Source organism: Cottoperca gobio, chromosome 19 (genome assembly GCF_900634415.1).
Source record: "Cottoperca gobio chromosome 19, fCotGob3.1, whole genome shotgun sequence".
NCBI lineage: Eukaryota > Metazoa > Chordata > Actinopteri > Perciformes > Bovichtidae > Cottoperca > Cottoperca gobio.
In genome coordinates this window covers 4,900,666-4,928,267 of record NC_041373.1, presented here as the reverse complement: position 1 = coordinate 4,928,267, position 27,602 = coordinate 4,900,666, and the positions used below count along the sequence as shown (strand labels likewise).

At 41.1% G+C, this 27,602-nt stretch overlaps 1 protein-coding gene across 2 annotated transcripts; it reads left to right on the top strand.

Moving 5' to 3' along the window:
- kcnj2a (potassium inwardly rectifying channel subfamily J member 2a) lies at positions 1 to 5,548 on the top strand. Of its 2 annotated transcripts, none has more exons than XM_029456613.1 (2): positions 1 to 156; positions 2,218 to 5,548. In XM_029456613.1, the coding sequence occupies exon 2, from the start codon at positions 2,473 to 2,475 to the stop codon at positions 3,754 to 3,756; it is 1,284 nt and encodes a 427-aa protein (XP_029312473.1). In that variant the 5' UTR covers positions 1 to 156; positions 2,218 to 2,472; the 3' UTR covers positions 3,757 to 5,548. The 2 variants fall into 2 exon arrangements, with proteins under 2 accessions (XP_029312473.1, XP_029312472.1); XM_029456612.1 differs by having other exon boundaries at positions 2,215 to 5,548.
- Positions 5,549 to 27,602: the final 22,054 nt, after the last annotated feature.

Below are 27,602 nucleotides of genomic sequence, written 5' to 3'. Positions count from 1 at the left end.
GGTCCTCCAGAGATGTGAGGCAAGTTTTACACTTGATCTTGTTTGCCCAAAACAAATAACAAGCGCGCAGAAACGACGCCGAGGATAGCTGAGGCCCAAAACGTCTGGATTATATTTCACCGAGCTGAATCCAACCGGTCCACAAATGACCAACAGGTAGAGGAAACACGAGACATTTATTTTATAGAACGAGTCCTCTCTTCTGCCTTAATATGAGATATGATGTGCTTAACAAGAGCTTTACGCATGTCAGAACTGTTATCCTTTGGCAAACAGCCGCTCATGATAGGTTGTGATGGTTTACTTTATTCTGCATGACGCGCCGACTTCCTGGCTTTTACGCACGACTTCTGCTGCAACAACCGTCAGATGACCCGCCAAAAAGTTTCACTTTATCCGGTCTTACATCTTTTCGCTTCATATTTTTTTTGCATTTCAAAATAAGTCCTTATTTCTGATGGCAGGAAAATGAAATGTACATGTGTCTCCCTGCCTGAGGGGTGTGTGTGTGGATGATTGCATCAGAAGTCAGTTCCTTTCTCTTCCCCGCACCTGTTAACATTTGTCGCTGGCATTTGGTACATTCTGAGAGCAGCTCTGCCTGTCCACTAACAGTCAGACACTGTTTATGAATACTATTAAAAGACTATACACGCATAATAATAATATAATGACCATTTAAAGTATTATTGCGTTATTTATTGAGGGAATTATGTACACCTCATCTCATTTTGAAATGAAAGTATATATTTTGCAGCATAAACTTGATTTGAAGAAAACCAGCAGCACATATCAATCATGACCTTAAAAAAAAGATTCCACATTGCTTAGCAACACAGCATCCTTAGTAATTAGGATCATATGTGCATGTACAGATGCTTCTTGGATGTACTTGTATTGTTGTTTTGGAATACAATTGTGCAGCTGTGTGATGTGTGTAAAAGTCTTGCAGACAAATTGCATCAGCCAGTTTCACTTTTTGCAGTTGTGAATCGACATTATGACTCAGTGACCTGAAACCATATGCATATATGTGACACTAAAGAACTTTATAGTTTTCACCACAAAACATCTCATATCTAACCCTCATGCCTTGGAGAGCAATACATCTTGACAAAAAAATAAAAGAAGATAGCTGACGATGACTGCAGCAGACGTTGTTGCTAGGACAGCCAGAACTAATGAGTGATGTTTTAGTGGTGCCAGGCGAATCCTCACAGGACAGCCATTATTGCAGCAGAGAGAATAAGTCCCTGAGGACTCTCTGAGAGTCAACAAGCTGTGCATCACTTCTGCACAGACGAACACAAAGCTCACAGATTCTTTAAACAACACACCAAGTACACTACCTATGAGGCAGATCTGATGTCATTTATAAACTGTGCCTGTTTTGCAAAGTGTTTTTGTTTGGTGCAGATCACTGATAAAACTGCTTCATACTCTTATAACGATACTTTGGAAATTAAATTATTATGAAAGTTTGAGGGTGGATGCGGATGACAACAGGATTAAATGAAAGAAAAAATAATAATAAATCTTGATTTTGAGAAAGCTTTAAATGCGAAAACCAGTCAAAAGTTTGCAAGTGATGTGATGAATGATCCATCTTGAAATCCAGACTAGATTTTGCTTTGGTTTAACTTGTATAACTGCGGTGCATTTTAAGTTTCTTGCCGTAATTTAATAAAGAGATGTCGACGAGAAAAATTATCTGCAGATCTAACATTTCTCAGTTTAAGTTTTTAACTCGATCCATCAGTTATGCAAAACCATCGGTTCATGGGATCCTGTAGGAACACTGTAACCCACAATCCAGCAAGAAATGATGGAGTCAGCGCAGGGCAGCCAAGTAAAACAAGTGGACTTCGTAAATGACCAATACCGGGACCTGAGTGCAATTACAGGGTGGCCTCTCTCAGTGAAAGTTGAAATGTTAGATGAGGGTTAAATATCAATGTTTTGTTTGTCATAACTGGATGAAATATTGTTGGCACAGAGAGAAACTAACAAGTATAAATCTTTTCATGGTTTTTCTCAGGCTGCACGCACCTCTTATCTAATAGTGACGTTCTGACATGTCGTGTTCAACAATTGCGCAAAAGAGCCGTTAAATGTTGTCAATAAATGCCCTGAACAGGATTTTATAAAAGGTTTATCTGATCTATCTGGAAGTGGTTTGACTAACAGACGTCTTCTGTCTCTGTTTTCTTCTAGCAGATGAACTTGATGAGGTTCCAGTCAGCTGATGAAAGAGGAGTGACCACTTCATCCTCCTCTTGTTGCATTCCATTATCTGACCTCTAGAGGCCAGTGAGGCTGAAGAGGTGTCCCTTCAGCCCGCCTCATTTTGTCACCATTTCCTCTCCGAGTTGGTCCCCCAAAAGTGTTTCAAAAGTGTTTCTCCAACGCTTTTTCCAGAAACTCAGACTGTTTTCCAAAGCAGAAGCAGCACAGCCCTCCCAGACTGAGGTGATGGGAAGCGTGCGAGCCAGCCGCTACAGCATTGTGTCATCAGAGGAGGACGGCATGAAGCTTGCCACTATGGCAGTACCAAACGGCTACGGGAATGGCAAGAGCAAGGTGCAAACGAGGCACCAGCCGCAAAGCAGATTTGTAAAGAAAGACGGTCATTGCAACGTGCAGTTCATCAACGTGAGTGAGAAAGGTCAGCGGTACTTGGCTGACATCTTCACTACGTGCGTGGACATCCGCTGGAGGTGGATGTTCATCATCTTCTGCCTCGCCTTTCTCCTGTCGTGGCTGTTCTTTGGCTGCATCTTCTGGCTGGTGGCCATCTTCCACGGGGACTTAGAAAATAGCTCCACGAAGTGCGTCTCCAACGTGAGCAGCTTCACCGCCGCCTTCCTGTTCTCCATTGAGACTCAAACTACTATTGGCTACGGCTACAGATACGTGACAGACGAGTGCCCTGTCGCTGTCTTCATGGTGGTTTTCCAAAGCATCGTGGGCTGCATTATTGATGCCTTCATCATTGGCGCTGTCATGGCAAAGATGGCAAAACCCAAGAAGAGGAATGAAACTTTGGTTTTTAGCCATAATGCCACAGTGGCCATGAGGGACAACAAGCTCTGCCTGATGTGGCGTGTGGGGAATTTAAGGAAGAGCCATCTGGTTGAGGCACATGTGCGGGCGCAGCTTCTGAAATCCCGGACAACAGCAGAGGGGGAGTACATCCCCCTCGACCAGATGGACATAGATGTGGGCTTCGACAGCGGAGTCGACCGCATCTTCCTGGTCTCCCCCATCACCATCGTCCACGAGATCGACGAGGACAGCCCCTTCTACGACATGAGCAAACAGGACCTGGAGAACTCAGAGTTTGAAATTGTGGTCATCCTGGAGGGCATGGTCGAGGCAACCGCAATGACCACGCAGTGCCGCAGCTCCTACGTCGCCGGCGAGATCCTCTGGGGCCATCGGTTTGAGCCTGTGCTATTCGAGGAGAAGAACTACTATAAGGTGGACTACTCCCGCTTCCATAAGACATACGAGGTGCCGAGCACCCCTCTGTGCAGCGCCAGAGACTTTGCAGAGAAAAAATACATTATTTCAAACTCCAACTCCTTCTGCTATGAAAATGAGATGGCGCTGGAGAACAAAGAGGACACGGACGAGGGGAACGGGGGCAGCGTTGGGCCAGACGGCACCCAGACAGACAACATCTCCGAGACTGAACACAGCCAAGCCACGGTGCCGCTGGAGCCCCGGCCTCTGAGACGAGAATCAGAAATATGACTGTTCGGACCTCATGTGAGGGATTCTCTAAAATCACCTCTCTGCTCTGAAAGGCAGCCGAGCTGGGCCTTGGGTGGAGGACAAGCCACACGGTACTGCTGTGGGAAGCAGCAAAGTTTAGGACTTTGTGTGTAAGAGTCTGCTTGAACTTTGACTACATACAGTATGACAAAACACAGCATTATGAACCATGTGCATATTGCAGGAAGAATTCTCCATGAAGTCCCCATGAATGTGTGCTCAGTGTCTGATGACTGCAAGATGACAGAGAGGAGGTTGATTTAATGACTTGAAAATCGCAGGCATGTCTCAGTTTCTCTGTCCGGCATGAACAAGACGCTTTTAGAAAGGTGGTTTTTATAGTTAGAATATGTTCTCAAGTGCTGCTAGAAAATAGTGGAAGTTCAACTTTGTGCCTTCTCTTGGAACCAAAGAGTACACGAAAGGTAGATGTCTGGAGGTGAAGGTACATGTAGAGTCATTGCTCACGAGCTGGTCTCATAGCAGACATCATAGAAGTCTAAATAAACTGCACCAAAAACTTTCTGTATGCAACAAAGTAGAAGACTTTAGTGATTTCCTCTGACTTGACCGCACTGATTTTCTGCTTTATCCTTTGCCGTTATTGATCTGAGAGACTGTTCATTGCTGGTCAGACTGATAGAAACATGCCTGCTCATGTCAAGAGATGGAGCAGGGTAGTATTAACTGCATCAAACTAACAGAAAAATCATTAATTTAAACAGAGACCGGGGTGATATGAGAATCTGAATGTTCTTAAAAGTGCTGCTATGATGTTGCTTATTTTTTCTTTTCTTTTTTACATTTGATAAAAAATACCAAAGAGTATTATTATCATAGTTATGTGTTTCTTAAAAACAACACCTGCTTAGATTTGGTACAGTAGTAGAACGTTTAGGAAGTTTTACTAGGGTTTGTTTTTCAAGAATGTGTGTACATTTCCTTTTTCTTTTTTACGTCGATCATTTTTATCTTGAGCCACTACATTAAGCCTTAATCTGGAAAGTCTAAAAGGGGAAGTGAAGATTTAAAAATCAACCAAAAGTGGCAGAGGACAGTAAACAGGAATCACAAGTTCTATAGTGTTTGATAAACTACAACAATAACTCACTGATGTTTGAAGGATTTTATTAGTCAAATTGAACCAAAACATTTATTTTAAAGCCAAACTTGCTTTAAAAGGGTAGAAAATATGAAGTGAAATGAGATTAAATAACTTCTTTGTGAACTCTGTCTCCTTTCTAATGTCTGAATTTGATACAGTGTTATGATTGGATATTGTAAATATCAAATCTCCAAGTAAAACATTTTTTAATGCCACATTCCCTTTTTGCTGTACGCAGACTACAGATCAGCCTACATTATTACAAAACACAGCTTGAGTTTTCATTCTCTGTTGTATTGCTTTTGTTTTATTTGAGAATGTAAGATTAGGAAAACGCGTAGTTCAAAGCAAAATGTACTGTAACCCCAGCATATGAAGGTGTACTGCACAAGAGTTTGCATCAATACAAAAATTTATATCGTATCTTTTTTTTCTTTTCTTTTTTTAACCTTGACTGAAGCCACTGGGCTCAATACATCTTACATGTGTAAATACCTCCCTTCCTGTTGCAGTTATTTTGTATCAGTCTTCCAAATGTACTGCAAAACCACGGAATGTACAGATTTTTGTATTAATATTATTATTATTATTATTATTATTATTATTATTATTATTGTACATGATATATTGTTCTTTTTTCAATAAAATGTCAGTGGACAATCAGAATCATGCTGTGTGGCTTGTGATCAGAGGCAGATACGACATTTGTATTCTATAAAACTCAACAAAAACAACTTAAGAAAACAAAGGAGAGACTCAATGGAGATGAGGGTCAGATGAGACTTATTTGACCTTTAGGATTAATACAGCTTTATGAGCATCTTGCATTTGAATAACAAGATCCAGATAATATAATACTGTAATATGAAATTAATGCACAGTACATGGGTATATATACTCAATGGGACTGTGCTTGGGTACAATTTTGAAGTACTTTACTCTGATGTCCAGCATGCAACTTTATGCTTCATGCAACACTAACATGAGCCATTCTTACAAATGTATACTTTTACCTTTCATACTTTAAACACATTTTTCTGCTAATACTTTTGTACTTCTGCTTTCTGCTTTAGTTAAATTATGAATGTAGGACTTTTACTTGCAGTATTTTTATGGTGTGGTATATATATTTTTACTTAGCAATAAAATATCTCAATATTGTCTTCCACCACTATTAGTTTATAAAGCATTATACCCAGGCGTTAATTAATAAGAGCAAAGCAACACTGTAAAAAATACTGTTCCAAGTTTCTCATCTTAAGTTAAGGAAAGATAAAGTCTGTAAATCTTTTAAATCAAATTTTAGTACATCCTAAAATTTGTTTTGATGATATAACACCTTTTAGAAATGTACTTTCTTCAAATACAAGATTTCCACCAGACACATTGGAGCCCTGACATCTCCAGCAGCAGCAGCAGCGTGCTGCGACACTAAACAGCTGCCTAGTCATGCGTCAGAGGGATTAACACCCTCTCTTTTCTCTCTAGCTCTCAACATACATTGTTCTCATCCTTTCTTCCATCCTCTCTCTCTCTCTCTTTATGTCCCTCTGGTCTTTATAATGTCCACTGAATTGTCATATTCCAGCTATGAATCCATTCACAGCAGTGAAATAGAGTCATAAGTGGGACTCAAATTAGCTTGGGCAAATCAACAAAAACAAAGAAATTCAATTACTACTAGCTTTAAAACATCCTTTGATGGGAGCTGATAAATTGGTTCACTTTCAGCACTGTGGTGTTTGTTGGTGGAATGATCTGTCATTTAGTAGTGTAAATGTTGTTTTAATGACAGATGTGCTCTGGGAAGAACACAGTTTATATTAAAACATTGATTACTCACACTTTTATGGCACTGAAATGGTCAAAAGCTATCATTGTTTTCTATAGTAACAGAGTATTATTACCAACTCTACAGAGCTTGTTAGCCTCTTTTAGCTCTTTTCTTTTCTCCACAGCTCTATGGATGGCAATGTCTGTTAGTTTGAGGTGAAATATCTCAACAACCATTGATAGGGTTGCCATGTAACTTGGTACAGATTTGTGTGGTGCCCAGAGGATGTACAGTATATCTCAAAAGTGAGTACACCCTTTAGATTTTTGCAAATATTCTGTTATATCCTTTCAGGGGATAACATTATCCTACTGAAACTTTGATATAACTTAAAGTAGTCAGTGTGCTGCTTGAATAACAGTATAGATTTATTGTCCTTTGAAAATTACTCAGTACACAGCTGTTAATGTCTAAACAGCTGGCAACAAAAGTGAGTACACCCCATAGTGAACATGTCCTAATTGTGCCCAATGATGTTGTTTTCCCGCCCTGGTGTCATGTGACTCGTTAGTGTTACAAGGATTCAGGTGTAAATGATAAGCAGGGCTGTTAAATTTGGTGTTTTGGGCACAATTCTCTCTGAATGCTGGACAACATGGCACCTCATGGCAAGGAACTCTCTGAGCGGCTGAAAAAAAGGATTATTGCGCTTCACAAAGATGGCCTTGGCTATAAGAAGATTGCCAACACCATGAAAATGAGTTGCAGCACAGTGGCTAAGATCATACAGCGGTTTTCCAGGACAGGTTCCACTCGGAACAGGCCTCGCTAGGGTCGACCAAAGAAGTTGAGTCCACGTGCTCAGCGTCATATCCAGAGGTTGGTTTCCAAAAATAGACGTGCGAGTGCTTCCAGCATTGCTGCAGAGGTTGCAGAAGTGGGATGTCAGCCTGTCAGTGCCCAGACCATACGCCGCACACTGCATCAAATCGGTTTGTATGGCCGTCGCCCCAGACAGAAGCCCCTTCTGAAACCGATGCATAAGAAAGCCCGCAAACAGTTTGCTGAAGACAATGAATCCAAGAACATGAGTTACTGGAACCATGTCCTGTGGTCTGATGAGACCAAAATAAACCTGTTTGGGTCAGATGGTGTCCGGCGTGTGTGGCGGCACCCTGGTGAGGAGTACCAAGACAAATGTGTTTTGCCTACAGTCAAGCATGGTGGTGGCAGCATCATGGTCTGGGGCTGCATGAGTGCTGCCGGCACTGGGGAGCTGCATTTCATTGAGGGACACATGAATTCCAATATATACTGTGACATCCTGCAGCAGAGCATGATCCCCTCTCTTCGGAAACTGGGCCGTAGGGCAGTTTTCCAACATGATAATGACCCTAAACACACCTCCAAGATGACAACGGCCTTGCTGAAGAAGCTGAAGGTTAAGGTGATGGACTGGCCAAGTATGTCTCCAGACCTAAACCCAATTGAGCACATGTGGGGCATCCTCAAGAGGAAGGTGGAGGAGTGCAAGGTGTCCAACATCCGTGCGCTCCGTGATGTCGTCGTGGAGGAGTGGAAGAAGATTCCAGAAGCAACCTGTGCAGCTCTGGTGAATTCCATGCCCAGGAGGGTTAAAGCAGTGCTAGATAACAATGGTGGTCACACAAAATATTGACACTTTGGGCACAATTTAGACATGTTCACTATGGGGTGTACTCACTTTTGTTGCCAGCTGTTTAGACATTAACAGCTGTGTACTGAGTAATTTTCAAAGGACAATAAATCTATACTGTTATTCAAGCAGCACACTGACTACTTTAAGTTATATCAAAGTTTCAGTAGGATAATGTTATCCCCTGAAAGGATATAACAGAATATTTGCAAAAATCTAAAGGGTGTACTCACTTTTGAGATATACTGTATCCCCATGACTTTGGTGATTTCCTGACATGTTCCATCCACAGCAGTTTTACTTTGTGTTTAACGCTAATTAGCTAAATGTTAACACGCCAATATAAGACGGTAAACATGGTAAACATTATACCTACTAAACATCAGCGTATTACATTTTTATTGTGACCATGATAGCATTTTTGTGACGTTAGCATTTAGCTAACGTTTTCCTGACATTAGCATTTAGCTCAAAGCAGCCTCACAGAGCTGCTAGCATGGCTGCAGTCTTGTTGTTTTACTGCATATTGATGTTTTTTATTCAGTCTCAGTTCCCCCTTCAACCTTGTTTGTTATTTTATGCAGAAATAGGGATGCACTCATGCAAATATAGGCCTACTTGGGCAGCCATTAATATACCAGGGGGGCCTATAAGACACTTCTTACGTTTCTATTCTCTATTATAGTTATATTTGTTTAAATTAAATCTACATTTCGCAAAACTAATATTTTTGTTGGTCTACAGTATGTAAGTAAGCTACTGAAACATTCTTCTTTTTGAGTAGGTAGGCTAATAGCTAAAAAGGCTTTTTAAGCAGTTATTTTTCAAAGAAAGTAATATTTTTATTTCAAAGGATATAGTAAGGTTGTTGACTAGCCTTAGTTTTGACCAATGTGTTGCTGCATTTTATAAGAACACTTGAATTTGAAGATGTTTTACCAAGTTGCTTGTGTCGGTTTTATTGTTTTAGCAACAATTCAGTAAATTTATTAGTCATTAGTTTATTTTTCATTAGTCCTTTTTATTTAGTCATGTACTCATGTCTAAAATGAGAGAAAATAAACAATCTGATTAATATAATCACTCTTTGACTCCGCTACTCATACTGTATAGACACCAAGTAACATGTACAACATTAAATGCACTGTAAGGCGACCTTGGGTGTCCTGAAAATGTATTATTATTATATTATTAACATGTGATGAGGGGTCACAAGTTAAGTTTCATTTTAAAAGTCACATTCTAAGAAGGTTTGGAACCATTTATCCACTAAAATCCCCTTTATTATTTATTATCCATTGATATAAAAAACTAATACACTTCCACACAGATGCATTTAGTGATCAATGTATTCCAAATGAAAGATGAGCATAAGGATTTTTTATCTAATTTGCTCCCAATTATGAGTTCTTAGAAAGCAGAGAGTTACAAATTCTCATGCTGGTAACATTTTGCCTTCTAAAGCTCAACCTCTTCTCTTCAACTGCACAGACAGAAAAAAAATACTGGACGTCAACCCAACTCAATGGAAAATTCCAAGGTTTACCATTAAGGAAGACTGACACTAATGTCAACTTCTGGAGTCAGAACTTCAGCTTTGAACGTGTCTGTGTGTGTGTGTGTGTGTGTGTGTGTGTGTGTGTGTGTGTGTGTGTGTGTGTGTGTGTGTGTGTGTGTGTGTGTGTGTGTGTTCTATTCATCTGACATAAAGCAGTTACAGTATCTGATTCATCTTGATCATTTTCAAACGGGGAGAGAGAGAGAAAATGAGTCAGGGTTGTTTCAGTTGCTTATTATAATCAGGATCTGTGTTTCATATTTCCTCTATGAGACATAATGTTAAAATCACATTTCAAGCTTTGAACCACAACAGACAATTCTGTACAGGATGAAAAAGAAAAATCATCTAGAAAAAATACAAACACAATACGGTGACGTAGAAGATATTCACCTCACTTGTTTATTTTCTTGTAAACAAAAGCGTTTTGGTTTTTTTCCAGAACACAAAAGGTGGCACCAGTTTGTCCCTGAAGGACGACACTGGTGGGAAAGTAAAGAGTTACTTTCCGGTCACACCATTTGATATTACATTTATTTATTGAATTATTAATTTAAAAAGAGTTGTGACCAGGAAAGGCACATTGAAGTTACTTCCTGTCGGAAAGGAAAAAAAAGTGGCACATTGTTAAGTGCTGTGCAGTGTCGCAGTGCTGCAGCTCTGTAGGTGAACGTGTGTGCTTCTATTGTGCAGCTCTGCTCACTCCCTGTTTATGAAAACAATAACACTGTATATCAGCGGAGTAAACAGCCAAAGGTAAATGTTAGGCCAACTTCCATTATTCGCGTGTAAACCCCGAGATATCAAATATCCAAACTGTTTTTATCACTATTTATTTGTGTTTTATACATTGTTCTCTACAGCTGATTGAGCCTTGTTCAGACTTTCAGAGCTACAATCTGGAAACAACAATGACGGAGTAAAGAGCTTGGACCTGCAACACAAACACAATATGTGCTCCTGAACTATAACCGGAACCCCTGGCGTTTATCGAAGCTTCTGGGAACCTGACGTTCAAACGGGCTCAGCTCTCGTCCAGACCTGTGATCCTCAGTGTGTTTTGTCCTTAGCTGAAGCCACGTCTTCCTGCTTCACACAGACCCCTGCTTAGCCAGACAAAACCCTTGTCACAGAAGATAGGCAGCTCGAAGCTACGCAGAGGTTTCAGTGTTTCCCCAAGTTTGACTGCTTTATTGGGGGGGGGGGGGGGGGGGGGGCTAGCTTGTACTAGCTTAATCCTATAGTAATTTAAAATGTAATTAGCCGGGCTGCTAGCAGACTTCGGTTTACTCATAGCTCTTCTACTCTTACTTGGCTTAAGTCACTGTATCTCCTGACAGAACACCACAGTTGAATTCCAGCTTGCATGCACATTTTAAAAAATACATTTATAAAAAAAATATTTCTTTCAAAGTAACGCTACTCGCATAGACGGACCTGCTAAATGTCAGGCGCACCAGCCGCATCGTTTCAACCAATGAAAATGTTTAGTCGCATGTGCTGCTATGTAAGTTACATGCATTAGATCAGTTGGAAAAGCTGCTGGAGAAGGATTTAAAGTGCCTATAATCAATTTTTTCCGATCACAATGTGAAAGGGGTCGTTCGTAGCGATGACCCTTACAGAGAGTTATCAGCTGAGTCTGAAGCTCCCCTAAAGCTTTACGGAACTTTATAGTGGTTCAGCTCATTGTTTATCTGTCCGGCCAACTATTTTAATTCAATCACACTGCTCTCCTAGTGTACACAACCTGCTCAGCAGCAAACAGCAGACACAGTTAGAGACTAACTAATCTTTCCAATAACTAATATTACAAATACCACAAATATCGTATGTAGGATTGACAGTCATTTCCTGAGAACAGTTGTCCTTTCAATAATAATAATAATAAAGCAGGTTACTGTGTGTATCTCAGCCACACAGGCCTGCAGAGAGACGGTGGAATTTTCCAAGGGGATGACCATCCAGTGGACCTCGAACGCCTCGCTGCACTTTGAAGCTCTGCCAATTGCTGTTGAACAGACTTTGATGTGACGCCAAACACCGTCACCAATAGAGACAAAACCCGTCTTCATACGGCAAATAATAGTTTTCTCCACAACAATAACTTCTTGCATTCATTGACATTTTCTTCTCATTATTGAAATTCTTATTAGCAAAGCAGCCAGTCTTGTTTTTAGATCCTCCTGCATTGTCTTGAGCCACTGGCATACTGTAGAGGTCTGCTTGCATTGGCAAAATCCAGAGCAGTGGGCTCGACAGATGGGAGCTTTGTTACATCTCTGGTTTGTGTTGTCAACAAAGAGGTCACAGCCAAAGTCATAGTAAGCTTGTAGAGTGTTCGAGGGAAGACATTGGAGTCCTCGCACTAAAAATATTTTGCACATCATGTTTCAAATATTTCTGAGTATCCTTTCACTGCTATCAAACAGTACAGAAGCTTTGGACATCCTGCCTTCTCCCCTGACAGCAAAATGAAAGCCGTACTGATTGATAAGGACTTAAACAGCAGCTTGTAACAGGATGAAAAGAAGGTTGGTAAACAATATGTTGCCTTTAAAGTTACATCCGTAATAATTCATCAGCCATCCTGACGCTGTTCTTCCTCGTGTGTTATCAGAATGAGATCTCAAGAGCTTCAGATCAGACGAATCATATTCTCAAAATAGGTGCTTCTATTTCCTGCATCTGCTAACAGGCAGCGGCCCCACATATACCCACATAGCAGAGTATTTCATACTTTAAATTTAGAGAAAACCAAAACCAGTAACGATGGTGTGAGAAAAATGACAAGCTCCTGTTCTTCTACACTGACGGTATGTTTCCTTAAGAGCTGAGCAAAGATAAAAGAGTGTAGTAAATATATGTGAATACGAAGCAGAAGTCCCAAATGTTATATGGTAAATGGCTTTCACACCTGAAAATAATAAATAATAATAAACCTCAGTTTGTGGGGGGGGGGGGGGAGAACAGCAGCTGAACTGCGTTATGGCAATATTTACATTATTTGGACGATGTCACTGCTTTGCTAGAACGGAGAGAACACAACGTGCAGAACTTGTACCCAAAATGGGGTTACTTAAAAAAAATAAAACATACTGCAAAGTTTGTCACACAGTGTTCCTACACTACAGGTATATTTGAAGGTATATTTGAAGTGCAGACTGTCAGTTGTCATTAATCAGCACAACGTGCATTTTCTCTTCACCTTAAACAGATTACGGACTATGGTACAGAAATGCGTAATGTTTTGTTAGTGCCTGCTTGTGTAGGAACAGTATCTCTGTTGCACGACGGTTAATGGATTAATAAAATAATCTATTGAGAAGAATTTCACTATGACTATGAATGATGTTAATTTTGCACTGAAGTTCTTAATCAAAACAGAAAATACTCAGTATTTCTATTTGACAAGTTTTTAATTCACACAGGAGTATACGAAATAGGCTTTGTTCCCATCATAAAATCCTTGTTGTTTGAATAACGGATGGTTGAAAGACTGGGATTGGGTTTGAAAAGACTGTCCCATGTTAAAAGAAGAAAAATCCAGAATGAACAACAAAAATAAATGTCTTGCCCCATGACATAACTTTCCAATAAATTGTATTGCAAGCTTAACTAATAAACATGAATAAATTATTTTCAGGATTATAAAAAACTGTGATAATCTTTGAAAGAAACCTCTCCGGGATCAGCTAATGAACCAAATACTTCTAAATATAAAAAAAGAACTCATTCCAAGCATATTTCAGTGATAGTTCTGGAAAGAGGCTCTGCCCTGGAGGTTGAGTCAGTTTTGCATACTGTATGCCCGGCACATGCATTCTAACCTTGACCTTGGTGGTTGCTGAGGACAATAACCGGGTGGACACACACACACACACACACACACACACATCACACACATCACACACATTAGGTGCAGCCTCTCGCAGCAACCTGAGCCCGGCAGGGGGGGCTTTACTGTTTGACAGACAGGGTGGTCCTCATATTTAGCTCGGAGAGTAGTGCGGCAGGGATTAGCCTCTTCATGCATGCCGACAGATGAGGAGAATTTAAGATACATGTTGGGATGCAAAGCCTTCGATCAACTGTGATTTGTTATGAGTCCCATGAGATAATAAGCAGGGAGATGTGACGCATATGTCCAAAGCTGCATATGTCCCCGAATGATATTTATATGAAAGCCACATGTCAAAATACATCAAAGTTAAAATCGGGCTGAATTTATATTCAAATATTGCCATTATATCAACACTGAAACAACTATCATTATGTAACTAAATGTAGCATCTCTTTTGATCTGCAAATCTCTAAATTAGGAAGAAGTTTGTGGGGTTGTTGTTCATATGCTTACCTGCAAACCTACAATACACTTTGTAGGTGTAGTGCAGAGTCAATCGTGTTATGTGAATATATTTAGGAGAGCCAGTGAAGGGTGTCCGACACAGCTCATATTTCTAATCGTGTGTAGAGGATTGTTTTTTCAAAAACGTACAGTACCAGTCAAAGGTTTGGACACACCTTCTCATTTACATTGAATGAGAAGGTGTGTCCAACATTTTGACTGGTACTGTATGTAATTTGTCTTCCTTTTTCTTTAATGATTTCAGAATAAAAGTGTTAAAAATCATTATCCGTTTGCTTCACCTGGGTGAAGAATGCCGCATTAGGGACTCTGTGGACCCACAATAATGGTTTCAGAGTCAAAGCACCACAGTGTGTTCAACAAATTCCAGTTCTGATCCTCCTATTATTCGCCCATCAAACGCCCACGAGAATGTCAGGTTGGCAAAAAAGCCAAAGAATGTGAGGGATGCGAGCAGCGGTGTGTTATAGCTGCGTAACGGAAGGGTCATTCGGTCTTTTGTGGTGGACCACAACAGGGTGCCAATGCTGCAGAGTGACAAGCATGCATTACGGGTTAATACTCCTCGTTATACGAACAGAGATATCTGCGGCCTCATCTCGCTGATAACCGTGCACACACACTGTGTAACGGCCAATTAGGAAGCGTTCCCATCACCATCACCATCATCATTACATGGCCAAATCATTTTTGTTAATTCAATCCGGCTTCACTTGGTCTTTTTATAGAGCATGACACGTTGGACAAATCAAATCAGAGGGCAAACTTTCCCTCACGTGTCTGCTGTGAGGGAGGAGAGCAGACCACAACAACCATGTGTAGGTAACAACATACGTGCATACAGTACACAGTGACATCATGCAGGGTCACACTGTACATCTTTTGTATTTAGTCAAATTTAAAAGCCTGAAAACTGGCCCACAGTGTGTGAGCAGCAGACTAATAATATATAACTAATAATAAAAAGACCTGGCTATAAAAATAACGTGTGTTTTTTTATTACCATTTATGTTTAGCCATTTTCAGCTTGCCTGCCGCTCTATATAGTTGCTTTCATCGTTAGTGAAAAGGTCTGCCAGTCCTAAAAGGCAACTATGTTGTCATTTGTGTATAATCACCTGAAACTAAATGGTTGTGTTTTCACTACCTTAGAATGAGCCCTTCATATCTACATATCTTTTACACAGAGTCCGCCATGTTGCACCGCCATGTTTCTACAGTTGCCCAGAACGGACAAACTAAACTCTGGCTCTAGACGGGGCCTTTCACATTTTTACGTTACCTGAAGGCCACCATAATTTTTTGACAGGCTTGTAAGACTGCGGTAATGCCAGCCCCCACCTACATTTCATTGTTTTTAAAGTAGTGTTGTGGTAAGGATGGATTCTGAGCGAGGTGAAGGTCCCGAAAGATATCACAACGTTATTGAAGACTTGTTGAGGGAAGGGTGAGCAGACAGGTATTTAGTAAGTTGCAATCTGCAATCGCAACGCTAGACGCCGTCAATTCCTCCACACCATCCCTTGAAGTCTTTATTTAAGCACAACTTCCAAATATATCAAAATATGGTCCGGTCTTCGCTGGGAGCAAACACTAACACCTGGAGGCCCAGGCTGTATTCATCTTTGCCAAAGCAAAAGGCAATTCATTTTTTGCACTTTGGTATCGTTAAATCCCTAGTATTGACTGAGAACGGCATCAAGAGGATGGATACATCAGTCACTGATTGGTTAGGTCACAATAACCTCCCGACTCCCAAACAGAAATTGGCCAACATGAACACGATGTCAGACTGAATGATGAAGTGAAACTAAAGCAAAACAGTCCAATTACCTGGCCACATCACAGCCCACCAGGAGGTCGGGAAAAACATCACAACAACATTTACAGTACAAGGATTTATCAATGAATGTCTCTTGAACATACAACATGAACTATATTTAAGGTGGCTTTGATGGCTGAAGTGGGGAGTTAGAAGAGGCCCTGCACAGACGCAGCTCGTCATAACTGCAAACGCTAGTGGCACCCACTGGGACTAAACCATTGGTCATATTTTGACAGATGACGTCAAACAGTAGCTGCACAGACAGGCTCTTCCATGAATCTTCCATTCATGGTGTTCTGCTGTCAGGGGAGATCCGAATGAGGCAACATTGTTAAAAACAGGTCCAATGGGGACAAAGCATGTGTGGTCAGAAAATAAGACATGTAGACAGTTTAGTCAAACTTATTTTGAAAAGAAGAGGAGGGCGGAACAGTAAAATGATTTCCCATACTATCCGTGTCGCAGCCTCTCAGCATCCTCCATGCTCTCTGATGCTGGGTTGATGTATTCATCAAGACGTACTGTGAAGAAGTGAGGATGAACTACTCACAGGGACCCTTTATACTACACTGTGTGCACAATTATTATATAATTATTATTATTAAGTTGTAATTTTGAGGATTCATTTTATTATTGAACTACAGTGTTCTTGGTCAATCCAAAATGTTAATAAACCTCAAACCTGAATATTTAAGAAAGCAAAAGTGAGGTTTTGGCTTTCTTAGGAGAATATCTATGTGTGCACCATTATTGGGCAACTAAATGAAAAAACGAAAGTTTTCCCATCTCACTTGTTTATTTTCATCTGTTAAAGTATAATAAACAAACAACTCAAAATATACAAATAAACTTTTCTGACATTTAAAAAAAATAAAATTAGTGACCAATATAGCCACGCTTCATTTCAATAAGTCACAAGCCTTCCATTCATGGAGTCTGTTAGTTTCTTGATCCGTTGACTTTTTGTGCAGCAGCAGTCACAGCCTCCCACACACTGTTCAGAGAGGTGGACTGTTTTCCTTCACTGTAATTCTTCCGTTTAAGAAAGGCCCACAAGTTCTCAGTAGGGTTTAGGTCAGGTGAGGGAGGGGGCCATGTCATTATTCTTTCATCTTTAAGGCCTTTACTGGCTGGCCATGCAGTGGAGGACTTCGATGCATGCAATGGAGCATCGTCCTGCATAAAAATCATGGTCTTATTGAAAGATACAGACCTCGTCATGTACCACTGCTTTAGGAAAGTGTCTTCTAAAAACTGGCAGTGATTTTGGGAGTTGATTTTGAGTCCATTTTCAACCCGAAAAGGTCCAACTCGCACATCTTTAATAATACCAGCCCATACCAGTACCCCACCTCCATCTTGCTGACGTCTGAGTCGAAATGGAGCTCTGTGCCCATTACTGATCCAGCCACGGGCCCATCCATCTGGTACGTCAAGAGTCACTCTCATCTCATCAGTCCATAAAACCTTGGAAACATCTGTCTTCAGATATTTCTTGGCCCAGTCTTGACCTTTCAACTTATGAGTCTTGTTCAGTGGTGGTCAAGTTTAACCTTCCTTACCTTGGCCAGGTCTCTGAGCACTGAACACCTTGTTCTCCTGGGCGCTCCAGGTAGGTTACAGCTCTGGAATATGACAGCACTGGAGGATAATGGGTTCCTGGTAGCTTCACGTTTGATTCTTCTCAAATCTTTGGCAGTTCATTTGCGTATTTTTTTCTCAACACGTTTCTTGTGACGCTGTTGACTATTTGCAACAAAACATTTGACAGTTCTGTGATCATGTAACGGACTAGAGTAGCCCGCTAACATCAAATTTATCTAAAAGGTTCGGATTCCTGGCCACACTAACACAGCGAGAATGACACCACAAAATGTATAAAGTGATTTGCTTTTATTGCAACATTACTTTAAAACACCTCATTAATAAATAGTTAAAATAATGTTCAATGTGTCAAGCAATAGTTCAGGCAAATGGTTTTAAAATACCAAAAGTCCAGTCCAGTAATATGGAACGTTTTCCCTTGCGCCAGGGAAAGGACGTGCTCCAGCGGGACTGTCGATAGAGTGTGGCGAGGGGGATCCGATCCAGTCCGATCTGCGGGGAGGCAAGGCAGCAACTGTCCTGGGAAACATCCTCCCATCAGTGCGCGGCGAGGAGCAAAAGGGATCCGGTCCGATCTGCGGGGAGGCAAGGCAGCAACTGTCCTGGGCAACATCCTCTAAGGTCTGGTTCACCAGACGAGGAGGAGCTGAGGAGGATCAGTGCGCGGCGAGGGAAACATCCTGTAAGGGCTGGTTCACCAGACGAGGAGGAGCTGAGGAGGATCAGTGCGCGGCGAGGAGCAAAAGGGATCCGATCCGGTCTGCGGGGAGGCAAGGCAGCAACTGTCCTGGGAAACATCATTCAAGGTCTGGTTCACCAGACAAGGAGGAGCTGAGGAGGATCAGTGCGCAGCGAGGGAAACATCCTGTAAGGTCTACATCCTGTAAGAGTCTACATCCTTCCCGTCAGTGCACGGCGAGGAGCAAAAGTGATCCGATCCGGTCCGATCTGCGGGGAGGCAAGGCAGCAACTGTCCTGGGAAACATCATTCAAGGTCTGGTTCACCAGACGAGGAGGAGCTGAGGAGGAGCTGAGGAGGATCAGTGCGCGGCGAGGGAAACATCCTGTAAGGGTCTACATCCTTCCAGGTCTGGTTCAGCAGGTAATCTGGCGTATTTATAGGGGAGTGGAGTCGGCAACTGGCGAATGAGATCGCTGATTTTAGCTGGGTTCAGGTGTGTCAATTAGCAATGCTGAGTTCAGGTGTGTCAATTAGCAACGCTGGGTTCAGGTGTGTCAATTAGCAACGCGTCTGTGTGTATTTGTTATGACAGTTCGTCGAAAAGGTTAAAGGAAGCATGCAAATATTTATAGACAACAAGAGTTCATCGCCATGATAGCGCACAACAACATTAAAATCACAACAATATATATAACATGCAACAGTCATAAAAAGGGTTAACCATACATGACACTGTCTTAAAAGATGGCTTTATGACACTCATGCCCCAATATCTTAGCAATTTCAAGAGTGCTGCATCGCCCTGACAGAATTTTTACAATTTGTGACTTTTCATCGTCAGTAAAATCTATTTATTGGCCCATTTTGCCTGAGGAAAAGAAACTGCCTAATAATTATGCGCACATTGATATAGGGTGTTGACTTTTCCGATCTGATGAAAAGTTGGACGTATTTGGACTCTGACAAATTTTCATATACGCCAGCATACGTTTCTGCCATACGGATATGTGTGACAGGGCCTTAAGATCTTAAGAGTGAAACTTGAGTGTGAATCATTGCGCTAAAGCACAGCTGCACCTTCCCAAGTAGATCTTAGACGGATGAAAGTTAAGCCAAGTCTGACAATGAAGAGCTTAGTTTGAGGTGTTTTAAAAACGTTAACAGCGTGGCTCTGGAAGTGTCTATCAGTTAGACGGTCCATCGCTTTTGTTTTACATACAAATATCTCAACGACTTTTGGATGGATTGGCATGAAATGTTGTACAGGAACTCATGTTCCTCTCTTCTGACCAACATATTCGACAAGGAGGGAGAAGCTTCGGCCTGTCAGTGTTTGGCTCACGAGTTGGCATAGGACGATGGGAAAATGTCATGTCATGATTTTCCTGGCCAAAATAATTGATAAAATATTATCCCAATAATCATCAAAATATGCTTAAAAATGCTTTTTACTGAACGTCATTTTTTTGTGAAAAACCAACAATCTTAAATACGGTCATCATAAATTTTAAGGTCCCTCTGCATAAATTAAGGATAAAAAATAGCATTCTGTGAGTCCAGTTTTCCTAACATTATATGTTTTAAATAAGGCTGTATTGTTTACTTCTCTACCATTTTAAAGTCAGTCATGAGAGAATATTCACGATTATCCCAATAATGGAAATTCACCACAATCAAATTACAGGTCATTCAGCAGACACTCTTGTCCAGAGCGACTTACAGTGAACTAACTACAGGGACAGTCTCCCTGGAGCAACTCAGGGTTAAGTACCTTGCTTAGGGGTACAATGGTGGCAGCCCTGGTATTGAACTCACAACCATCTTGTATTGTTGTATTTGGAAGCCGTACCACTAGGCCACTAAGCCATCACCATGCCAAATCATTGCAATCCGCAATTAAATCCTATATCTTCCCATCCCTACTCACGACTCTATATCACGTCACCGCTGGCTTGTGCACGGGTTGCCATACTGTTTGATCACTATCATTGTGTTTCACGCTTTTACACCAGTGTCAGCGATTCCGGTTTCAGTAATAAGTGGGATTATTCTAATATCCTCACAGTATCCACTGACTGTTGGTTTAAGATTTAACCAGCTGTGTTGCAGCTCATATGCAACTCTTCCTCTGCGGGGTGGTCGAGTGCAGGACAAGGAGGTTTCACTTCGACCAGAGGATCTATCTATACTGAAAGGGCTTTCTGACATGAACATGTGCCTCTTGCTATCTATAATGTCACAGTGACTATCTTACTTCAATCCTTTGCTGAGCTAAAAATATGTTTTTCAACATCTCGATAACAATGTCTTTGCAGAATTGCAGGGTCAGCTCACTTAGTTGTCACAAGTTTGCCCCTGGAAGACAAAAGGTCAGTTTTGCACACTTCCCTTGCTGTTGCCTATGATTTGAAGAGCCATTACAGGAATAAATGTGCAATGCGCTCCAGGTTTCTTTCTCCCACAGCTGTTAATAGGGCATCTGTAGCCGTCAGCTCATTATCTGAAAGGCTGATACATGTTTGTCTTAAAGCCAGAAGCCGTGTTCTTTGATTCAACAGGCTTTATTCACTTTCTTGTCGCCAAATTGTGTCCCGACTGTTGTCTTATTTTATTCTGTACTACAAATTGCTACATCTTTTACAGAATGTATCAATGGTTTTGTTGTGGTCACGACATAGACGAATGCTAATGGAGTTTTCATTCAGTGGGAGGAAGTGAAGGCTTTCTCCTTTTCTTCATGGAGCAAAAATAACCTCACCAAATTACTTATGCCGATCACAGTCCAAAACAGGAAGAGGAGCGGAGAAAGATTGTATTGTGCGTCTTTAATTTAGTAAAAATTCAGAAAATTGCTTCTCAAATATGAAGATTTGCTGGATTTCTCTGATTAATATCACTGTCAGGCAAAACATGACATTTGAAGACGTCCTAATGGGCTTTTCTGATGGCCATTTTATTATTCTTTTTGACATTTTATGGTCTAATCGATGAGTCAAAACAAATGACTACAGGTGGAAAATCATGACGTGTTTGGAGTACAATCTCCACAACAGTGCGTACACAAAGTCAACAATTAGCATTGAAAACGGTAACTCCAGAGATCCATGTACATTGCCATTCATTTTCATTTTGTCAGGAGAGCTCATGGCTTTGTTAGCATGGTGATTTTATCGCACAGGATGAAAGATATACAAAGACATTGTCAATGATTAAATGGACACCACAGAAGCTCGGGATAAGGCTGCATTGCTGTGTGTGCCAGATATCTGCAGACAAACAGAGAGAGGGATTAACTATTCAGAGTGAGGGAGGAGTGAATGGGGAGGGAGGGGGTGGGGGGGGTTATTCACTGGTCAGTGTGGTTAATCGGGGACTGGGACAGAGAGGAGAGAAAACAACAGCTGTGGACAGGATGGGATTGTTTCAGAGAGTGAGCCTTACACCGGCTGAAGTCTGGCAAGCACTTCAATTATCTCACCTTTTCTGAGAGCAGCCGCATCCTGGATACATTACTCAAACTTCTGCCTGACATGACAGTGAGGACACACTGTCCAATCAAAGAGTTGAAATAGTGCTGTGAAGGGTCAGTTTTCCCAAATGACAAATTACAGTATTTTTGTAACTTTTCTTTCATGGAAAATTTCAATTGTGTGTTCTTAATAAAACATTGGCGATAAAATAACTTACATTTTCTCAAACATTGCACCAAGTTACTGGACCTTCTAGTTGTCAAAAGCTTGTTTTTAAAAAGGTTGTTCCTCCACGGCTCAATTTAGACTTGCAGTTGTTAAAAAATTGCACGCTTTATGTCTTCTCAAATCAAATCAAATGTATTTGTATAGCCCAATATCACAAATTATACATTTGTCTCAGTGTTCTTTACAGACTCTACAGGATACGACACCCTTTGTCCTTAGACCCTCGCATCGCACAAGGAAAAATTCCTAAAAGAAACCCCATAATTAAAGGGGGAAAAATGGAAGAAACCTCAGGGAGAGCAACTGAGGAGGGATCCCTCTCCCAGGACGGACAGACGTGCAATAGATGTCGTGTGTACAGGATAAACAACATAGTACAAATACAACATTTGACAGAAAATGATGTGTTGAAACTTCTTTACTCACGCTGAAGAACCTCCACAACGACGGCATGTGTGCGAGTGTGTGGCTGTAACGTTACAGTCTGTGCCCCTGTGTGTGCAACGTAAAACCATCATGCAGCACGTTTGTGTACATTTGACTAATCAGATGGTCACTGGTCATGGCCCGATCAGCTGACTGGTTTGGATCAGTGCATCTCTAAATGGAGCTGAATTCAATTTTATTCAAACGCATCTTTCCAGAAACAGTGTTGCAGTCACTACAGGCCTTGCTGTCAACTGTTTTTGTTAGAATACCTGCTCAGGACTTTAGTGTAGAGTTCAAATTTTTTACACTTTGCTGCTGATCAAGTCTTGATATTGCCTTTGAGGGAACAGAGAACGTTTCACCATCCAATTTTACATAATCCTATTCTGAGTACAAAAGAGGAATGGTTTGCAATCACTGGATGGTACAAAAACATTCCCCTAACTTAATCAGTCCAGTTAGTCAGTTTGCTACAGGTAGCAAGCCCCCTAGCGTGGCTAGCTAAAGCATGTTAGATGTTAGCTCACCACCACTAAAGCGCCCCACTATGTCATCAACCTTCTAGCACCAATTATTTTGCGAGGATGCATAACTGAATTTTGCTCTGTGCCACTTTCTGGTGCAACCAGGCACCAACTGGGACAATGTTAATGGAAACCAATGTTCTCAGTGATTAGAGGAAAATACATTCTATTCGTCTCCAGTGTGACAGCAGAAGTTCCAGAGGTAGACAACTAAAAAGTCTTGGCACATAAAACTAAAAGTATCTGTCTATATACCTCTGGGGTTAAGAGAGGACATGTGTAATTTGGATGAATGGACTCTTTCAGCCAGGACTGGTCCTCTTAAGGGGCATAAACTGAATAGCCACATAGTTTAAAACAGCCAAACAGGAATTAAAAGCACAAAATGTGTCCCCTTTGTGTAGTTCTCGTAAAAGGGATCCCAGCAGCACCCTACATCTGTATCTGCACAGTAGAACATCATGCATTTTCTTTATCTCTGCTTACACTGGAGATGTGACACCCCCAGTTGTTGCTATGGGCACACAGCCTGGAGTAGGAGGACGCTAACAACCAACCACTTTAGCTCTGGGTCCACACACCCCTGAGAGAGTCCTATAGAAGGAACATGTAGCATACAAGTACAGTTAAAAGTAAAACAGAATGAAAGCAGTAATCTGCCAAAAACTCCGTACAGCAGCAGCAGAGTCGCGGCACAGAGGAGCAGGAGCCAGATTTCACTCATCACAGGACGAGTGTAACAAAAGTTGATCGACAAGACAACAGCGGAGGATTTGGTGTCAAAGTACTTCGAATTTAAAACTAATGCTACTAGGAAATACGATAATGTTAACGTCAGCTTTAAGTATATAAAAAGGCAAAGTGACACTATAAATGGTAAAGATGCATTTGGACAGCAAGTCACTCTCAAGTGTTTGGGGCAATTAAACTATTTTCAAACCCTGTGACAATTTCCTAGTGGAGGACAAGGTGAATTTCAGAAGCCCTGCGGCCTGTCGGATCACATGGGCTGTGCACACATGATGATGAGGAAAAACCTACTGTTGGATGTCCATGTACACCTCGGCTAAACAGTTCACAATAACAGGCCATGGGTGATTAATGCTGACAAGCCCTGGCTTTTTATGGATGCTAATGGTGCCGTGTGTGTGTGTAAGTGTTGGCCTGATGCCCCCGCTGTTGCTGCTGCCGGAGTCCTAAGTCACAGACTCTTCGTTTCGCAGCTCTCGTCTCTCCATAGCAACCAGGGGAGTGATCAGTCAGGTAAACACATCTTAGACATTCTTGAGTGTGATGGTCAGATTCTAACTACATTATCTCTGCTTTTCTATACTTTTTTTTCAAGAGCGATTGATGTGCTGATATATTTGGTTTGATTAAAACATATTAGAATGTACTGTTCCATCAACAGGTTAGAGTTGATGGAGTATAAGTGACAGTACTGTAACTGTTAATGGCTATTATGAAGTTTTCATGCAGTATTTGCATGAACTGAACAGAAGGATTGTATTTTAAGTAATCTTTGTTTGAGTGTTTACTCCACATCAGGGAGGATTCTTGATTAAATGTCTACTCCCGGCGTGTACCGTGTGGTCCCTGAAGTCACATTCAGGTCTTCTGGAGCATAAGAAACTAGGGAATCCTTTGAAGGCCTTAGGGCCTTTGGAGTGGGAGGCCCATCTATGCCCCAGAGCTATAAGCTATAGTAAACACCCTGGTCTTCCACGTTAGTGGAGGCTCATCAGGTTGCTAACATGTCACTGTATTTATGCACAATATGACTTTTGTATTCTCTCAGCCTCGGTCAGCCCACCAAGTGTATACGGTGTACTGTATATCAAGACTGTCATAACACGACTAAAAACGTTGGTAGCCCCATGAGAATGTAATGCTCATCTCAAACCATAAAAACATGTTTGAATGTAAGAAGGAGACAATGTGCTGCTCTTAGATCTATACCACTAGTGGGGCAAAGTTGGGCCCGATGGTTGTACGACGTTTGACGATGTTGTTACTTAGATGATGTGCTTGCTTACATGCAAAGTGTTTACCATTAAAAAATACAATACCATATAATGGTATCAACTAGGGCTGCAGGGTTTATTGTGTCAGGATCGAGATTGCGATGTGCAATAATCACATTGCTACAACTTTTTTGCTGCTTGATACAAAAGCATTCAATTTCAGTGACTAATCTACAAGAGAAGCCTGTCTGATATAACTTTATTTACTCTGATTGAAATAGCTCCTTGCTTGGACAGTAGGGTACTATTGGTAGCCATGTAGATCCAACTTCTTGTTAATACGAAAATCAACAGACAGAAAGTATGTTATCCCCGTCTCCATTGTGCAGTCAGTCTGGAAACAAATGCAATGTGTCCCGTGATGTTGGTACTTGCTAGACTTTGAGGAAAACAGAAAGTGATCCAGTTGTCTTTGCAACAGCAGTAATACCACGTGGAAACACTAGGGGAGGAAATGCTGTCTGATTCCGCTTTAAGTGCTAAGATTAATTAAACATTTTTCATTCTTCAAATTCAACTGACTGTTGAAGTCTGACCATCAATCTATTTAAAAGTATCTAATTCGATCTCAAGATGATCAATCCAGGTGATGCAATTAAAGAAAGGAAGGACGGCAAACAGCTTTTTTTCCACATCTAATCAGGATGGCAGGTATTAGGAGAGGCCTGAGATGCATCCTGAGATAAGGAGGAGAGGAAAGAGAAGCTCCTCTTATTCTATCAATAGAGCTGTTTGTTTCTTCATCTGAGAGTCTCTTGAGGGAGAGACGGTGCTTTGTATGGCTCCAGATTACATCATCTGTAAAAGGGCTCACAATGACAAGATTGGTGTCATGTTGGTGCAATGTTGGACATAAACCAAAGTATTAGAAAAGCTAATGATGCTACAGAAAATATAACCAAAGTTACGATTCCTCCTGTGGGAGACATGAATGTTTGTACCAAATCTCATTGCAATCGATCCAGTAGTTGTTGAGAAAATTGATTAAAAACAAAAATTGTACACCTCATGGTGGTGCTAGAGATTCAACCTCTTGGAACCATGAATGCTTGAACAAGATTTTATAATAAATAGGTAAATAAATGGTGGTGGACTGACCATTCCTCAAGCTAAACCGCTAGCGTGGCTAGAAATTCAACCATGAGGAAAACTTTACCCAAAGCTATTTAAGACATCCTACATTTTTCGGACAATGTTAGCTTGGCTGAAAATATCAGTTGTGAGCTATACCTGCGAAACAAATTGCCCTTTGTGTTGCTTCATGAAGTCTGGCATTAGATTATCAAATTAAATAAATCAGTGATACAGTACTTCTTTGTCAAAACTAAATCAAGGTGAAAGAATAAAGAAATGCACCACATTGATTATCAGTTGTGTTGTGCACTTCTTCACTGACTCCCACACTAGAAGTAAAAGAGCTACGTTACAGAGGTTGACGAGGGTCGCCTATCGGTCGGCTATCAGTCAGATTTTATTTTTCTAAATTAGCATTCTTACTACTGACATCTTCTGCAATCTTTGTGCAATCCTTCGACTTGCCGGCCTTTGCGGCCCCTCGAGAGTCTCCATATTGACAGTTGGTGGTGGTACAGATCCTTTACCAGGCAGCAATAAAGCAATAAAAGAGGAGAGGAAATAAAGCGTCAGACAATGTAAATAAGGTTTTGTAAGGAAGGTTTTTTAAAAAACAAAAAAAACCAACATTGCAAATAATGACGAGTCATTTAATCAACAAAAAGAATACGCACAGGTTTCTGTTGAGAAATATAAAATGTAAACAAACCCATGTTTTAATTCTGAACTAACACTTTCTAATCCCATGCACGTCACATTGTAAAACGTGTGCCAACCATTTACACAGATTGATCCGACAGATTTCCCTGAAGGTGGTTTCTCTTCTAGTTCATATGCGACAGATATTTTTATGGGAATACTTTTCCTTGGTCACTGCGTGCCATATGGCAGAAACTATATTGGTGAGTGCTGTCATTGTCCCGTTGGTGTCAGGCAGCTATTTTAGAAATTAAGCTGCAGGCTAGAATCGGCCAGTCAGCCTTTTGTGCAGTTCGACACGGGCCGGTTGTACTTTTCCACTCGTCCCTGAGACCAGTGGGTAAACCTGGGATACAGACTTCAAAACCACATGCATTCGGTTATATCTCTTATATTGCCAGAGCAGAGTGGACCTCCTTGGCTCAGCAGTACAGCTCATTATGTGTTCCACATAATGACACAAATCGGTTCGGAACTAAATGAGGAAATACTTTGTGAGGAGTTATCTCTGTTAATCCTGTTGAGTCGGATGGCAGCCAAAAACGGTCGCTCTGTTTGGCAGGAGTTCTGTAGCTGTGGGTCATTTTAAATGTGCTGAGTCACTCAAAAGCAGAGTGCTTGACTGGCAGGTTGTTAAGAGTCAGTGAAAGTGAAATATTCTGATCTTTGATTTGTATTAAAGTACAGAGAAATAGTATCATAAACATATGAAATGGAAATGTTGAAGTAAATTACTTTCCAGCTTTTTTTAATGCAATGGATGTTTGACATAACAGTTATTAAC